General features: G+C 39.4%; 3 protein-coding genes across 3 annotated transcripts; 1 reads left to right on the top strand and 2 right to left on the bottom strand.

The window, feature by feature from the left end:
- The first annotated feature begins 3,160 nt into the window (after nucleotides 1–3,160).
- Nucleotides 3,161–4,452, top strand: LOC121495287 (putative DNA-binding protein YwzG). Its single transcript, XM_041762521.1, has 2 exons — nucleotides 3,161–3,225; nucleotides 4,185–4,452. The coding sequence occupies exons 1-2, from the start codon at nucleotides 3,161–3,163 to the stop codon at nucleotides 4,450–4,452; spliced, it is 333 nt and encodes a 110-aa protein (XP_041618455.1).
- A 7,208-nt stretch (nucleotides 4,453–11,660) lies between these two features.
- Nucleotides 11,661–13,214, bottom strand: LOC121495286 (30S ribosomal protein S4). Its single transcript, XM_041762520.1, has 2 exons — nucleotides 13,012–13,214; nucleotides 11,661–12,285 (listed from the first exon to the last, which is right to left on the bottom strand). The coding sequence occupies exons 1-2, from the start codon at nucleotides 13,212–13,214 to the stop codon at nucleotides 11,661–11,663; spliced, it is 828 nt and encodes a 275-aa protein (XP_041618454.1).
- Nucleotides 13,215–16,837: 3,623 nt separating this feature from the next.
- On the bottom strand, nucleotides 16,838–17,290 carry LOC121495285 (50S ribosomal protein L9-like). The gene has a single exon (XM_041762519.1). The coding sequence runs from the start codon at nucleotides 17,288–17,290 to the stop codon at nucleotides 16,838–16,840; it is 453 nt and encodes a 150-aa protein (XP_041618453.1).
- Nucleotides 17,291–17,559: the final 269 nt, after the last annotated feature.

Raw genomic sequence — 17,559 nt, 5'->3', positions numbered from 1 at the left:
ATACTTTTCTTGGAAATACTCTGCATGGTTCTCAGTAGGCCATATTTTTCTGCCCACCGACTAACGACAAACTTTGTTTCTTCTTGATAGGTGTTTTTCTAATCATCACTTTCAATAGCTAAAGCCAATTCGTCTAATTGCTTGTCTGAAACAAGGCTCGGTGCCTGTGTCATCGGGTCTGCTGCTTTATTATTTTTAGGAAAGGCAATCACTTCACGAATATTTTCTTCGCCAGCAAGAAGCATTACAAAACGGTCAAGACCAATAGCCAAACCACCGTGTGGTGGGAAACCGTAATTCATCGCTTCTAACAAGAAACCAAATTGGTCATTGGCTTCTTCTGCTGTAAAGCCAAGTGCTTTAAACATACGTTCTTGCAAGTCTTTGTGGTTAATACGCAAGCTACCACCACCAAGTTCGTAACCGTTAAGCACGATATCGTAGGCAACGGCACGCACTTTCGACAAATCACCTTCCAATTCATGTGCTGATTCTTCCGTTGGCAATGTGAATGGGTGGTGAGCTGACATATAGCGACCTTCTTCTTCTGACCATTCAAACATTGGCCAATCAACAATCCAAAGGAAATTGAATTGTGAAGTGTCAACCATGTCAAGTTCTTTGGCAATGCGTATACGAAGAGCACCAAGTGTATTATTAGCCACTTCAAGCGTATCCGCAACAAAGAGCACCAAATCATTCTCTTCAAGTTGTAAACGTACTGTCAATTCGCTTTCAATACTTGTCAAGAATTTCGCAACTGGTCCACTGATAGCTCCATCTGTAAATTTGATCCAAGCAAGGCCTTTTGGCACCAAATTGTTTTGCAAATTCTGTTAATTTATCAATGTGTTTGCGTGAATACTTGTCCGCATTTCCTTTAACCACGATAGCTTTGACTACTGGTGCTTGTGAAAATACTTTGAAGTCAACATCCTTGACAAGTTCTGTCAAGTCCTGTAAAAGCATTTCAAATCGTGTGTCAGGTTTGTCTGAACCATAATTGTTCATGGCATCATCATAAGACATACGTGGGAATGGTAGAGTTACGTCGATACCTTTGGTATCTTTCATAACTTTGGCAATCATTCCTTCAGTGATATCTTGGATATCTTTATCTGATAAGAATGACGTTTCCATATCCACTTGTGTAAACTCAGGTTGACGATCTCCACGCAAATCTTCATCACGGAAACTTTTACGATTTGGTAGTAACGGTCAAAACCAGCATTCATCAACAATTGTTTTGTGATTTGTGGGCTTTGTGGCAAAGCGTAAAAATGACCTTGGCTCACACGGCTTGGCACCAAATAATCACGCGCTCCTTCAGGCGTTGATTTTGTCAACATCGGTGTTTCAACGTCAATAAATTCAAGGTCGTCCAAGTAATTGCGGATAGAGTGTGTCACCTTCGCACGCAATTTAAAGTTGTTAAGCATTTTTGGACGGCGAAGATCCAAGTAACGGTATCGCAAACGATTGTCATCTGTCACATCAACATCATCTTTGATTTCAAATGGTGTTGTTTTAGCAGTGTTTAGGATGGTCAATGCTGACACTTTCAATTCAACCGCACCTGTTGGCAAGTTTGGATTTTCTTGTTCGCGTAAGGCAACTTCTCCTGTCACCTCCGATAACGAATTCGTTACGAAGGCTTTCTGCTGTTGCCATAACGTCGCTTGAAACTGTTTCAGGATTGATGACCAATTGCATAATCCCTTCACGGTCACGAGATCGATGAAAATAAGTCCACCTAAATCACGACGACGACCGACCCCAACCTTTAAGAGTCACTTCTTGGCCAATATGTTCGCTACGAACACGACCCGCATACATTGTACGTTTCATTGCTATCTTTCTCCGTTTTTTAATTTATTCATTCCCACCTATTATAGCAAAAAGCACGAAAAAACCCCACCCATGCGGTAGAGTTTTTTTGCCTTTTCCCAATTAAGCCCTTTTCACGTGCTTTCTTCATTGAAAAAGCAATTAGCTTAGTTTTCTGAAAATATCTGAAAAGTTTGTTTCAATTTCTTCAAAGCTTGCGGTCACTTCTTCGCGGGTTTGGTTGTTTTTGACCGTTACTTGACCTGCTTCCACTTCACTTTCTCCCAAAGTGATGATGGTTTTAGCATGGAAAGCATCCGCAGACTTGAATTGTGCTTGATTTTACGTCCGAGGTAATCACGTTCTGCTGCAAAACCTTGATGACGAAGGGCTTGAACAAGTTCTAAAGCTTTAAGATCTGCACCTTTTCCCAAAACAGCAATGTAAACGTCCAAATCATTTTCAATCGGTAATGCAATGCCTTGTTTTTCCAAGATAAGAAGCAAACGTTCAAGACCACAGTGCAAAGCCAAAACCAGGGGTTTCTGGACCGTCAAAGTAATCTACAAGACTATCGTAACGCCCACCCGCACAAATGGTCAAATCAGATTTGTCAACGGTTGTGATAAACTCAAAAATCGTGTGGTTGTAATAATCTAAGCCACGCACCATATTAGTATCAATAACGTAAGGAATATGGAGGGCTTCAAGCATGTCACGAACCGCATTAAAGTGAGCTTGGCTTTCTTCATCGAGGTAATCTAAAATAGATGGCGCATTTTCAACAGCTTGCTTGTCCTCTTTTTCCTTCGAATCCAAGACACGAAGCGGATTTTCATCCAAACGGCGTTGGCTATCTTTTGACAATTCATCACGCATTGGTGTCAAGTAATCAATCAAGGCTTGGCGATAAGCCGCACGACTAGCCGCACTTCCTAGGGTATTTAAATGAAGAGTGACATCTTTGATCCCTAGGGTTTGGAACAATTGGTAAGCCATGGCAATGGTTTCCACATCTGTAGCTGGATTAGCAGAGCCAAAGCATTCCACACCATTTTGGTGGAACTCACGCAAACGACCAGCTTGTGGACGCTCGTAGCGGAACATTGACCCAATATAGTACATTTTCACAGGTTTTTGTACTTCTGGCGCAAATAATTTATTTTCCACAAATGAACGCGCCACAGGAGCCGTACCTTCTGGACGCAAGGTAATGTGACGGTCACCCTTATCGTAGAAATCATACATTTCTTTGTCACAATATCCGTTGTGTCACCAACTGAACGGCTAATCACCTCGTAATGCTCAACATCGGTGTGCGGATTTCGCTGTAATGGTATTTCTTGAATGTTTCACGCGCAACAGCTTCGACATATTGCCACTTTGCGCTTTCGCTAGGTAAAATATCTTGGGTTCCTTTAGGTTTTTGCAGTTTCATAATAAGATATACTGGCACCAAATTTTCAAATTTAGCCCCTTCATTCCTTTCTACTATTGTAGCGATTCAATCATTTCTATTTTATCACAAAAACAAGTTCTAAAGAAGAAGCACAACCTTTTTTTTAGGATTTCTTCGGCTATTTTTAAATTTTTTTGTCAAGTAACTTTACTTTACAAAAAAGATATGGTATGATGTTAAAGTTGATTGAAAATCAAGAACTAAAAAATTATCGGAGGAAATAACAAATGGCAGTACCTGCACGTCACACTTCAAAAGCGAAGAAAAACAAACGTCGTACACACTACAAATTGACTGCTCCATCAGTAAAATTTGACGAAACTACTGGAGATTACTCACGTTCTCACCGTGTATCACTTAAAGGATACTACAAAGGACGTAAAATCGCTAAAGCAGCTAAATAATAGAAGGGAGATACCATGCGCGTAAATATCACACTTGAACACAAAGAATCTGGTGAACGCTTGTACCTTACTTCAAAAAACAAACGTAACACTCCAGACCGTCTTCAATTGAAAAAAATACTCACCAAAATTGCGTAAACACGTAATCTTTACTGAGGTTAAATAATGAAGACCCTAAAAATCTCTTGAAACGATTGTTTCAGGGATTTTTTATTTTGTATTAAAGACAAGACTTGCCTCATTTAGAGCCTATTAGTCATTTTTCTAGAATCATTTAATCCTTCTTATCCCTTTTCTGAAGCCTATTCCGAAGGGATTTTTATTTTATATATAAAATTTTTATATATTTAGCTTGACTTCCTGTATTGTTTACTATATGATTATATATAAAATAATTATATATAAAATTTTTATATATAAGAGAAAGGAGCAGGTATGTATTTTCCAACTTCAGCAACTGTTATTGAATTTCTTGTTCTGGCTATTGTTGACAGAGAGGATTCTTATGGGTATGCCATTAGTCACACGATTAAAAAGCTGGCAAATATCAAAGAATCCACTTTGTACCCGATTTTAAAAAAATTGGAAAAAGCGGGTTACTTAAGCACTTATCAACAAGAATATCAAGGACGTAAACGCAAGTACTATGCCATTACTGACAGTGGCAAGGAGCAATTGGCTTTTTTGAAAACGGAGTGGAAACTTTATCAGGAAAAGGTTGACGAGATTATTGAAGGGAGATTAGAGGATGACGAAAGTTGAGTATTTAGCTAAATTAGATCGGTATTTACGGAAATTGCCAAAGGATGACTACCAAGAGGCGATGGACTATTTTAGGGAATATTTTGACGAGGCTGGCCCAGAAAATGAGGAGGCAGTGATTGCCGAATTGGGGACTCCAAAAGAGGCTGCTCATGATATTATCAGCCGGTTTGCTTGATGAGAAAATCATTGATGCAGATGCTACTGAAACGCCTAAAAAATGGGGAACAACAGTTTGGATTGCTAGTTTAGCTGTACTAGCAACACCTGTTGCTCTACCGCTTGCCCTTCTCATTTTTGGGGTTCTCATTACTATTTTAACCTTGGGGGTTTCTCTTATTGCAACAGTACTTGCGCTTGCAGTTGCTTTTATTATTTCAGGATTTTATATGCTCTTTTGACAGCTGGTCTTACCTCAGTGTTTTCTTACTCAGCAACAGCACTTGGTTTTGGCTTAGGCTTACTATCACTTGGCTTGTCATTATTAGCCATTTTAGCAGCGGGAGCAGTCTTTAGAATGGCTGGGCGCAGCATTGTTCATTTGGCACAAAAAACAGTAAATAAAGGGAGAAAATGATGAAATCGTGGACAAAGATTATTTTAGGATTTGGGATTGGAGCGACCTTAATTGGTGCAGCACTTGCAGGATATGGATTTGAGACTGGTGGACTAGCTGATTTGGAGAAAAATGTAGAAACTTTAAGCACAACTCGTTATCACAAAGTAAGCCTTGACACCTTTAGCAAAGTAACTATCGATAGCTCTGCTTTTGATGTGGTAGTTGCTAAGGAAAACGTGGACAAACCTTTTATTCTTACTCAGACAATAGCAAAACTTCTGTCAACTATGAGGTTAAGGATGATACATTAACGGTCAAACAAACAGGACATTTGAGCCAAGGGGAAAATACTGAGATCCATTTCTTTAGTCTCAGAGATTTAATCAATCTAGCAAAATCAGGAGGTATCATTGAGAATTCACACATCATTGTCATCACCGTGCCGCAAAAATACCAACCTCACCTCCCTCCAAGCCAATCTCAAGGCAGGGGATTTAGACATTAACAACCTTTCGCTTGATAATGCCAAATTAGATGTCAAAGCTGGGGATTTGACCATGTATAATGCTCACATCAATGCTGGAACTGTTACATTGACAGCTGGAGATGTCGATATTGAGCACAGCCAATTAAATCAGTTTGATTTTACCGTTACAACTGGTGACCTTGATTGCGACAATAGTCAAATCACTAATACTTCTTTCAAACTCCGCATGGATTTCTCAGCTGAACATGCGACTTTCAAGGGGTGAGGACAATAGCATCACCTCAACAGCTGGAGATGTCGATATTACACTGGCAGACAAAGATTTGAAGATTAATCCATCTTACTTTTTAGGAGATGCAGACATCGCTTCAGATTTAAACACATCTAGCCAAAATACATTAACTATTGACAACAAAGCCGGTGACATCACCATTCAATAAACGCAAAAAGCATCGTTCAAGCGATGCTTTTTTTGTCTTAAAATAAGAGCGTCAATAATGCCAAAATAGCAGGACCACCTTGTTTTAAGATAATCTTGCGGTCAGCTGTTAAGCTACCGTAAAGGGCTACTAAGATGACATTTAGTAAAAAGATAGTAACTACAGTTGTATTGCTTGTAAAGACACCGTAAAGCAAGAAAACACCAATCATTCCGTTATAAACCCCTTGGTTTTTAAAAAGATTGGTAACTGAAGTCCGTTGCAACTCTTCTTTTGACATATTAAAGACACGGCTGGTCGCATCTGATTGTGTCGCAAAGGTTTCAAGATACATGATGTAAATATGCTCTAAGGCAACTAAAACCGATAAAATAAGTGTGATAAGTGACATAATCTCCCCAATTCGTTAATCATAATGAATTCATTAAGTGTATAAAATTTTCTGATATTTTTCAAATAATCTGCCCACAAAAAAAGCAGAGGTAAACCCTCTTAGGCCTCTGCTTTTGGTTGTTTGTAAATGATCAGTCCCATAATCATGAAGGCGATTAAGAAACCGACTAAGACACCAACTTCTTGACCGATAGAGCCTGTCATTGAAATGGTTTCACGCAAGGCAGTTACAATGTAAGACATCGGTAAGTAAGGGTGAATAACTTGGAAGAATTTTGGACTCAATTCAATTGGGTAAGAACCACCGGCAGAACCTAATTGAAGAACCAAAATAATCAAAGAAATAAATGAGCCATAACGACGGTTCCAACCGATAAGCGCCGTTACAAGAGCCATGAGCGTCCAACCACCTAATAAAATAACAAAGATGGTACGCCATTCGTAATTGGCTTCAAAACCAAGGAATTGAATAGCTCCATATAGAATCAATGAACCAGCTGTTGAAATCAAACCATTGATAAAGATTTTTTGTTTAGCCCATTCCCAACGGTTTTTAACTGGAAGACCTGATAGAGAGCTTGCGAAGATAACGTTGGTTGAAAGTGCCACAACCATTAGAGATACGGCAATCATGTATGGTGCCATACCAATACCATTATTTTTAACGGTGTCAATATCTTTGCGTTTTGTTGTGACAGGGTCAGAAACTAATTTAGCATTTTTATTCTTAACAGAAACAACTGACAATTGTTTGCTTGCTTTAGAAAGTGATGAAGACAAGGTTGAGATACCGTCTGTCAAGGTTCCTAAACCAGTTGTCAAGGTTTCACTACCTGCTGCCAATTGACCAGCACCAGAAGCTAATTGTTCAGCGCCGGATTGCAATTGGTCGACACCACTTGTCAATTTGCCGTTGTTAGCAACTAATTGGTCGGCGCCGGATTGTAATTTTGCTACACCACCAGTGATTTGACCATTGTTAGCAACTAGTTGATCTGCGCCAGATTGTAATTTCGCTGCACCACCAGTGATTTGACCGTTATTTGCTACTAATTGGTCTGTGCCGGATTGCAATTTCGCTGCGCCGCCTGTTAATTGGTCATTGTTTGATACCAATTGATCGGCGCCAGATTGCAATTTCGCTGCGCCGCCTGCTAATTGGTCATTATTTGATACCAATTGATCGGCGCCGGATTGTAATTTCGCTGCGCCACCGGTTAACTGGTCATTGTTTGATACCAATTGACTAGCACCGGATTGTAATTTCGCTGCACCGCCTGTTAAAGCATCATTGTTAGAAGCTAATTGTTCTGCACCGGATTGCAATTGTGACGCACCGCCAGTTAATTGATCGTTTTTCGCGACAACCGCATTAGCACCATCTGTCAATTGAGAAACAGCTGCTGTGTATTGAGAAATACCATCAACTAACTGAGGAATACCTGTTTCTGCTTCTAAACCTGACTTGAAGTCTGTCAAGCCATTGACAAGTTGTTGACTGCCGCCACTTGCTGAAGCAACTCCTGATTGCAAGGCTGAAACGTTATTCAACAGTGTTGATAGATTTGCTAATTGACTTGATAGGGATTGAAGCGAACTCAATTGAGATTGAATTGCTGAAATTTGTGACGTTAACTGATTAGCAGTTGCTGCACCAGAACTATTAGAAATAGCTGCTTCGATTTCTGCTTGGCGTTCAGCACTCAAACTTTGATAAGCTGACGTTGCTTGAACAGCTGCCAAATCAGAACGATTGATAGATGAAATAGCGCTGCTCATTGTTGACAATTGCTGACTAAGTTGGCTTAGTGAGCTTAGACTAGATTGCAATTGTGACACATCAGGGATAGATATGCCGTTAATTTGAGATTGTAAACTCTGTAAACCATTGTTTAATTCAGTTGCACCTGACAACAATTGTTGCAAGTTTGAGCTGCTTTTTGATTGCAGTTGTGCAATACCATTTGTTAAGTCTTGTGATTTGCCATTTAATTCATTCAAACCACTTGACAATTGGTTGACACCATCAACATAAGCATTGATACCTGATGATAAGCTTGTTGTGCCTGAAGCTAATTGCGATACACCGTTGGTGTAAGTATTCAAGCCGCTTGATAAGCTATCAATTCCGCCTGAGAGTTGGCTAACACCATTGGTGTAGGTATTCAAACCACTTGAAAGGCTACCGATTCCACCTGAAAGTTGACTAACACCATTCGTGTAGGTATTCAAACCACTTGAAAGAGTACCAATTCCGCCTGATAATTGACCAACACCATTCGTGTAAGTCGTCAATCCATTTGAAAGAGTGCCAATTCCGCTTGATAATTGACCAACGCCATTCGTGTAAGTCGTCAATCCATTTGAAAGAGTACCAATTCCGCTTGATAATTGACCAACACCATTCGTGTAAGTCGTCAAACCACTTGAAAGCGTACCAATTCCGCTTGATAATTGACCAACACCATTTGTGTAAGTCGTCAAACCACTTGAAAGCGTTGATGCTCCGTCAGCCAAAGCCTGACTACCAGAAGCAGCCACATTCAAATTATCCGTAATCGTTTGACTACCTTCCTGCAATTTCTGGCTACCTGATAGAAGCTTATCGCCACCAGAGCTAGCTTCTTTCAAACCACTTTGCAAGCTTTTCATACTCTTGAAAACAGCTTTTGTGTAAGTTTCTGTAATGTTTTCAGAAACTGTTGCTTTTAGCTTACTCATAGCTGTTTCTGACATTTTAGAAGCGACAAAACTACGCCCAGCAGTTGTTTGATAAGGAATAGTTAATTGCTCTGGATCATCTGTCAAGAGTGTTGATGCTTTTTCTGAAAGGTCTTCTGGCAAATCAATGACCATATAATAGTCACCATCTTGTAATCCTTTTTCAGCTTTTTCCTCACTAACAAAATGGTAATCCAACGCTTTATTTTTGGACATACTGTCCACCATGTTGTCGCCAATAGCAATTTTCTTATCGTTCAATGTTGCAGGCTTATCGTGATTGACCACCGCAACAGGCAAGTCATCTAATCGACCATAAGGATTCCACATAGAACCTAAAAAAGAGAGGTTATAAAGAGAAGGTATGAGGGCAACACCGATCATGGTTACCCAAAGCCTTGGTGTCTTTATAAGAGCTTTTAATTCTTCTAACATATTGTCTCCTATTTTATACACATTGTCCAAATTTGTGATATAATACATTATACTTATCTACGAGATTATTTCAAGTTTAACGGAGGAGTTTTTTGACACATATTCTAAAAATGTTCAAAAAGTAGGACTATGACAACTGACAATCGAAGAGCAAACACTAAAAAGGCTATTCAAAACGCCATGGTTACCCTGCTAAAGACCAAAAGTTTTGATGACATCACAACAACAAAGTTGGCCAAAGAAGCTGGCATTAGTCGTTCTAGCTTTTACACTCATTATAAGGATAAATTTGAGTTGATTGATTCCTGCCAGCAAACCTTATTTAATCAAATTGAGTACATTTTTGAAAAACACGTTGGGGATAAAGAGGCTGCTTTTCTGGAGATTTTTGAATTTCTAAAACGGGAGCAATTACTGTCTGCCCTCATCTCAGCAAATGGAACACGAGAATTTCAAACCTTTATTGTGAACAAGGTGAGATTATTTATCAACACCGATTTCCAACGCCGTTTCAAACGTGAGAAATTAACCCCAGTCGAAGCAGAATACAGCAGTATTTATCTGGCTTCTGCCTTTTTCGGATTATGTCAAGCCTGGATAGCCAACGGAAAAAAAGAATCACCACGTCAAATGACCAACCTCGTGCTCAAATTACTCCCAATGTAACATTAACCGTTAGATAACTATCTGACGGCTTTTTTGGCTCTATAATTTCTGTAGTGGGTAAATCCACTGTAGAGATTATGGAGCCTTTTTTAGTGTAGAAAAAAAGTCCCATATGACCTATAATGAAAAGCGACGAAACTCACATTAGAAAGGGTTCATATGGAACAACTAAATCTTATCACAAATTTTCTCAGAATTAAAGACAAAAATATCACTATCACTGATGAATATGATATGGGACTCACTTAGAACTCCACGGTCACTTGGATTACACAGCCCCTAAATGTCCTTCTTGTAAGGGACTAATGGCTAAATATGATTTCCAGAAAGCCTCTAAGATCCCCTACCTAGAAACAGCTGGCTATCCCTTACTTATCCGTCTTCGAAAGCGTCGTTTCAAGTGTAAAGAGTGCGGAAAAATGGCGGTCGCTGAAACTCCTCTTGTCAAGAAAAACCACCAAATCTCTGTCGCTGTTAACCAGAAAATCGCACAATTACTCATCGAAAATCAAGCAATGAAACATATTGCACACAGGCTATCTATCTCAACATCGTCAGTTATGAGAAAGCTCAATGAATTCAAGTTTGAAACGGATTGGAATACCCTACCTGAGGTGATGAGTTGGGACGAGTATGCCTTCAAGAAGGGGAAAATGAGCTTCATCGCTCAAGATTTCGACTCCCTAAATGTCATCGCCATTCTCGACGGAAGAACCCAAGCAACTATCCGAAACCACTTTCTACGCTATCCTAGAAAGGTTAGAAATCGGGTCAAAGTGATTACCATGGATATGTTTAGTCCCTATTATCAACTTGCTAAACAGCTTTTTCCGAATGCAAAAATTGTACTCGATCGCTTTCATATCGTGCAACACCTTAGTCGTGCTATGAACCGTGTCCGTATTCAAATTATGAATCAATTCGACAGAAAATCGCAGGAATACCGAGCCTTGAAACGTTACTGGAAATTGATACAACAAGATAGCCGTAAACTCAGCGATAAACGATTTTATCGCCCTATGTTTCGAATGCATTTGACTAACAAGGAAATCCTAGAAAAACTCCTGTCTTCTCAGATGAACTCAGACAGCACTATGAACTCTATCAGCTTCTCTTATTTCATTTCCAAGAGAAAAACTCAGATCATTTCTTCTGACCTCATCGAACAGGAAATAGCCACTGTTAATCCTATTTTCCAGACGGTATTTAAGACATTTTTAAAGGATAAGGACAAGGTTTTAAACGCCATGGAATTGCCTTATTCCAACGCCAAACTGGAAGCTACCAATAATCTCATCAAAGTCATTAAGAGAAATGCCTTTGGTTTCAGGAACTTTGAAAACTTTAAAAAACGGATTTTGATTGCATTGAACATAAAGAAAGAGAGGACGAAGTTCGTCCTCTCTAGGTGTTAGCTTTTCATCTACCCACTACAGTTGATAAAGAGCCGCTTTTTTCTGCAAACAAAAAAGCCCAACAAAGGGCTTTTTCAATACTTCTTTTAAAATTAAAGCATTTTGTTGTAGAATTCAACGATAAGTGCTTCGTTGATTTCTGGGTTGATTTCATCACGTTCTGGAAGACGAGTAAGTGTTCCTTCAAGTTTTTCAGCGTCGAATGATACGAATGCTGGACGTCCAAGAGTAGCTTCAACAGCTTCAAGGATAGCTGGTACTTTAGCTGATTTTTCACGAACTGAGATCACTTGACCTGGAGTTACGCGGTATGAAGGGATATCAACACGTTTACCGTCAACAAGGATGTGACCGTGGTTAACGAATTGACGAGCTTGACGACGAGTAGTTGCAAGACCTAAACGGTAAACAACGTTGTCAAGACGACGTTCAAGAAGAACCATGAAGTTGAAACCAAGAGTTCCACCTTTTACTTTAGTAGCTTGTACGAACAAGTTACGGAATTGTTTTTCACCTAGACCGTAAGTAAAACGAAGTTTTTGTTTTTCAGCCAATTGCAAACCGTATTCAGACAATTTGCTACGGTTGTTTGGACCGTGTTGACCTGGCACGTAGTTACGACGTGCTAATTCTTTACCTGTACCTGTAAGTGACAAGCCAAGGCGACGAGATTGTTTCCATGATGGACCAGTATAACGTGACATTAAAAATGTCCTCCTATAAAATAAAAATTTTGTAGGAAATAACAAATTAGAGAATCCTGATTCGTGCAGGTGACTTTCATCTAAACAGCCAAGATTACTTTTTCCGACTTCTAGGAGCTTTTCTATTGAAGAAAAACTGTAGAAGAGCCAACTGTTGACGAGCTTCATACTCTCCTGCTATTATTTCACACAGAGTACATTTTAACATAAAAAAAAGGACTTGTAAAGCCTTTTAACTAAACCAGCAATAATATCCTATGCTATAAAGAAGCGCTAGACCTTCAGACTAACGCTTATAACCAATGTATTATAAAACAAGTAACCTTAGCTAATAATCGTAGATAGCATTGCATGCAATGGCTAGGGTGATGCTACTGACGAGCAAATGCCATGCTTAAAACAACACCCCAGTAGTATTTCCAACGAGTTCTTTCTAAATATTTTTGTAAAACGATTAACTCATCATTACGATTAGCTTTTTGATTCAATATCTCATCACAAACAAATGGATATAATCGATAGGCTAAATAAGCTATTCGGTCTCCTTTTCAAGTCCTAAAGCGCTCTCTAAAAGAGCTTTGCGAAGATCTTTGCTAATCTTCAAACTAGGATTATTATAAACGAGCTCTATCTGATGATAAAAAGTACTACGCTTTCTTTTTCGTCGTTTAGAAAACATCATGGTCGTCTTCCCCAACTCGTCGCATAGCCATACGCACCACCTAGAGAGGATACCCACCCTGTCGCAATTACATCAGTTGCCGCTTGAAAGTTTCCTTTAGTGACCACATAGCCCCATTCACCATTACTATAACGGCATGAATATCCGTTAGCTCCAGTATACACGGGTTTACAAATCCCTTTACCACCACCTTCAATAGTTGCTAGCTGTTCAGAGGTCAATGTTTCAAATTGTTCTAACGTTTTTACCATCTGGATCATCTCCGTTTCTTTAGTTATTGTCATGGCCATGAATAATTTCAGTATATCCTACTTTGAGAAGAAATAACCGCCTAAGTCGTTAATTGTTGTTTTTTTAGTCGTAAATGGCGAATTCTTTCTTGTCATATCTTTTCTTTCATATAATAGTAGTTCAATATCCATCATGAATTTCATTTTCAATTAGTCGCTTACTATCAGTTCTATCAATCAAAAACATACTAAGATTAGTAGTGAGAAAATCTCCGACGGGAGAAAGTACTCTCTACTTTTTCTTTTATGTTAAAGTAGTGGTGGCTTGTTAAGTCGAGTTCTCTTTTGACGCTAGACGTCGTATCAAAAACTGGCAAGACACCTGTTTTAGGAAGAATGTTATCAAAGTATGTGGGACACAAGATGTCGAGTATTGAAAATGAAATCACTAAAACAAGGAATCATTCAAGACAAAGAGGTAATATGATGCGTACAGTATTTGGAGTTGATGTAAGTAAGGCAAGTTCAGAGGTGGCTATTGTCATCAATAGCGAAAAAATTCATGGATACACCATGCCAAATGACGCTATCGGTTTTACTCGCCTATTAGATGATTTAAAAACCGTTCAAAAGCCCGAGATCATTTTTGAAGCAAGAGGTGTCTATTCGCGTCGTCTTCAAGCATTTCTTGAAGAAAATGGATACGCTTATACACAGCTAAATCCTTTGGAAGCTAAAAAGCAATTAGACAGTTTGCGTGTCCGTAAAACGGATAAAATCGATGCCGAAACATTAGCGATATCTCAATTTGTACTGAATCGTAAGCCAACTTATATCCAAGAAGAAGTCTATCAAGAACTGCGCGATTTAAGTAGATTCTATCAGAACTTAACGGAGGATATTGTCCGCACTAAGAATCGATTGCACAAAGTCTTACAAGTTACCTTTCCTGAGATGGAAAATATCTTATCAACGCCAACTAGGGAGCAATACTGGAACTTGGTCATGACGTTTCCTTACAAGGACTTCGTGCTTGAGTTAAGTAAAGATGAGCTCTTAGAAGGTATTCGGCAATTTACTTCAAAACGCATTTCCGACAAACGCGTGGCTTACTTAGCACAAAAGCTTGCAGCACTAGCCAATCAGTCTTATTGTGCCGTCAAGAAAAACTCTCCAATACTTGAAGAAGTTCGTTACTATGCCAAAGAACTACTCAGACTTTCTGAACAAAGACAAGCTGTTCTTGAGCAAATGGTGGAATTAGCTCAGCCTTTACCAGAGTATGAGATTCTGCTTTCTATTCCTGGCATCGCTGAGACAACTGCGACAAGCATGATTGGTGAACTTGGAGATATCCGCCGTTTTCAGTCTGCCAATCAAATCAATGCTTTTATCGGTATCGACTTACGGCACTATGAGTCTGGAAACTTCCTCGCTAAGGAACACATTACCAAGCGTGGTAATCCCTACGCTAGAAAGATTCTGTTTAAGTGTATTCACAACATCGCTGCGGCTAGCCATACTAATCATTGCCATATTGAAGACTTCTATGAGAAACGAAAAAGACAATCGCAAACAACTTCAACGAAGCCACATACGATTGCCTCTATACATCGCCTTATTCGGACAATGTATTACCTCATAACGCATAACAAACTTTACGATTACACTTCAACCCAAAATCGCTAAAATTGTTTATGCCATATTATTGTAACACCTTTTTAAAAATGTAGCTAGCTAAGGTGTTATTTAGTTGTGCACTTTTTCTCTGTTAAGTCAAAGAAATAACTTCTCTACTGGTTGAATTAAGTAGCTTCCGATAATGATTTCTTCTAGAAATCGTTGATATACTTGACAAATGGTAGAAAAGAGAACAGCTTCTCCTGTTCTCCTACGTTTAGCTATGAAGGCTAATTCTAAAAACTCTTACCACTTACTAACTATCAATGATTAATCAAAATAATGAATCAATGTTTTTTCGGTCAGAATATCTGAGTAGGTGTATGATTCAACGTAAGAATTGTTGATGGCACCTGGAACATCTGAGTTTTCATTGTATTCCACGATGAACAACGATGGGTAAACTTCTGTCAAACGACCGATTTTATTTTTTTCACGTTTGCGACCATTTTCTAGTGTCAATTCAACCAATTGACCTTCATGGGCTTTGATTTCTTCTTTGATTTTTTTCATTTTGGCTACATCTGCAAATGCATCACTCATTTTATTACCATACTCCTTTTAAATGGTTTAATTGCGTTCCTCAAATGGTGCAATACTCGAAAATTTATTGTATTCCTTTTGGAAGATTAGTTTGACTGTTCCACGTGCACCTGAGCGGTTTTTCTCTAGGATAACCTCGATGGTGTTATCCTCAACAGCATCATCTTGCTCTTCCCCTTCACGACGGTAGTAATCATCACGATAAAGGAAAGCCACGATATCAGCATCTTGCTCGATAGAACCAGATTCTCGAATGTCTGACAAAACAGGACGTTTGTCTTGACGTTGCTCAACACCACGAGATAACTGACTCAAGGCAATAACAGGAACTTTTAATTCTTTTGCTAAAATCTTCAATTGACGTGAGATGTCAGAAACCTCTTGTTGTCTGTTTTCAGGACGAGTTCCTGTGATGAGCTGCAGGTAGTCAATGACAATCAAGCCCAGCCCCTCATCAAATTCTTGCGCCAATTTTCTAGCACGCGCCCTGATTTCAGTGATTTTAATCCCTGGTGTGTCGTCAATATAAATAGGTGCCTCGGCTAAAGCACCTTGAGCAATCGTTAGGTTATTCCACTCTTGATCAGTGAGTTGCCCAGTTCTTAGATGGTGTGAATCGACCATGCCTTCTGCTGCTAGCATACGATCGACCAAGCTTTCAGCTCCCATTTCCAAGGAAAAAATAGCAACTGGCTTTTCTTGTTTCGTTCCAACATTTTGAGCGATATTCAAGGCAAAAGCCGTTTTCCCCCACCGCAGGACGAGCCGCTAAAATGACCAGTTGATCTGGATGTAAACCTGTTGTAATCTTATCCAAATCACGAAAACCTGTTGGCAAGCCCGTCACCTCGCTAGTCTGATGCGAACGCGCTTCAAGGTTTTCATAATTCACCTTCAAAACCTCTGAAATACGTCGGAAACCACTGCGATTGCTATGCTCATTGATATCAACCAAGGCTTTCTCAGCTCCAGCAATAAGTTCTTCCGAATCAGTCGTTCCATCATAAGCAAGGTTTACAGTTTCTGTCAAGCGTGCGATGATATTACGCAAAGTGGCTTTTTCAGCCACAATCTTTGCATAATATTCCGCATTGGCACTGGTCGGTACACTATTGACCAACTCAACAATGTAGGATAAGCCACCGATATTTTGCAAGTCCCCTTGATTGTCTAAAATCGTCCGAACGGTTGTCGCATCAATGGCTTCATTGCGATCAGAAAGAGCAATCATGGCTTTAAAAATAATCTTATGGGCGTACTTGTAAAAGTCATCTGGGCTCACATACTCACGAACGGTAATCAGTTTGTCTGGAGAAATAAAAAATGGAACCTAAAACCGATTGTTCTGCCAGTAAATCTTGTGGCTGAACCCTTAATTCAAGATTCTCCGCCAATGTTTTTCACCTCCCCGTGCCTTTTTCAACAACCGATTACATTTCTTTGATGTTCAATTTGATATCTGCACTGACTTCTTTGTGCAATTTAACAGGAACTTCGATCATGCCAATCGCACGAATTGGGTGGTCTAATGCAATAGCACGTTTGTTAACTTTCAGACCGTATTGTTTTGCCAATTCTTCAACGATTTTTTTAGCTGTGATAGAACCAAAAGTGCGTCCGTCAGGACCAACTTTTTCAGAAAATTGCACGACTGTGCTTTCTTTTTCAAGTTCGACTTTCAAAGCTTTGGCTTCTGCTAAAATTTCAGCTTGCGCTTTTTCTTCTGATTTTTGTTTGCCTTTTAATTCGCCAATGGCTTGGTTTGTTGCTTCTTTAGCAAGGTTCTTTTTAATCAAAAAGTTTTGAGCATAGCCTGTTGGTACTTCTTTGATTTCCCCTTTTTTCCCTTTTCCTTTAACGTCTGCTAGAAAAATAACTTTCATCTTGCAACCTCCATATTTTCTTTTAAATCATTATCAATAACGGTAATCAACGATTGCTCGGCTTGAGCAACCGTAACATCTGACAGTTGACAGGCAGCTAGGGTAAAGTGACCTCCGCCCCCCAATTCTTCCATCATGCGTTGCACATTAATCTTGCTCCGACTGCGGGCTGAAATAGCAACCTTGTCAGGTGCAACTTTTACAATCACAAAAGTGGCTTCAATACCAGCCAAGGATAACATGGTATCTGCAGCTTTACTAGCTGTAAC

Source organism: Vulpes lagopus, chromosome 7 (genome assembly GCF_018345385.1).
Source record: "Vulpes lagopus strain Blue_001 chromosome 7, ASM1834538v1, whole genome shotgun sequence".
In the NCBI taxonomy this organism is placed as follows: domain Eukaryota; kingdom Metazoa; phylum Chordata; class Mammalia; order Carnivora; family Canidae; genus Vulpes; species Vulpes lagopus.
The sequence above is the reverse complement of the archived record's forward strand: the minus strand, read 5'-3'. Positions and strand labels throughout refer to the sequence as shown.

Bases quoted from the DNA above. Each gene is read 5' to 3' on its own strand.
- LOC121495287 (XM_041762521.1), top strand. From the start codon at position 3,161: ATGGTATTTCTTGAATGTTTCACGCGCAACAGCTTCGACATATTGCCA. The intron at 3,226-4,184 runs GTAAAATATCTT...TATTGTTGACAG, and splicing joins CCACTTTGCGCTTTCGCTAG to AGAGGATTCTTATGGGTATG.
- LOC121495286 (XM_041762520.1), bottom strand. From the start codon at position 13,214: ATGATCCAGATGGTAAAAACGTTAGAACAATTTGAAACATTGACCTCT. The intron at 12,286-13,011 runs GTGGGTATCCTC...TTTATTTTATAG, and splicing joins ACTGATGTAATTGCGACAGG to GAGGACATTTTTAATGTCAC.
- LOC121495285 (XM_041762519.1), bottom strand. From the start codon at position 17,290: ATGAAAGTTATTTTTCTAGCAGACGTTAAAGGAAAAGGGAAAAAAGGG.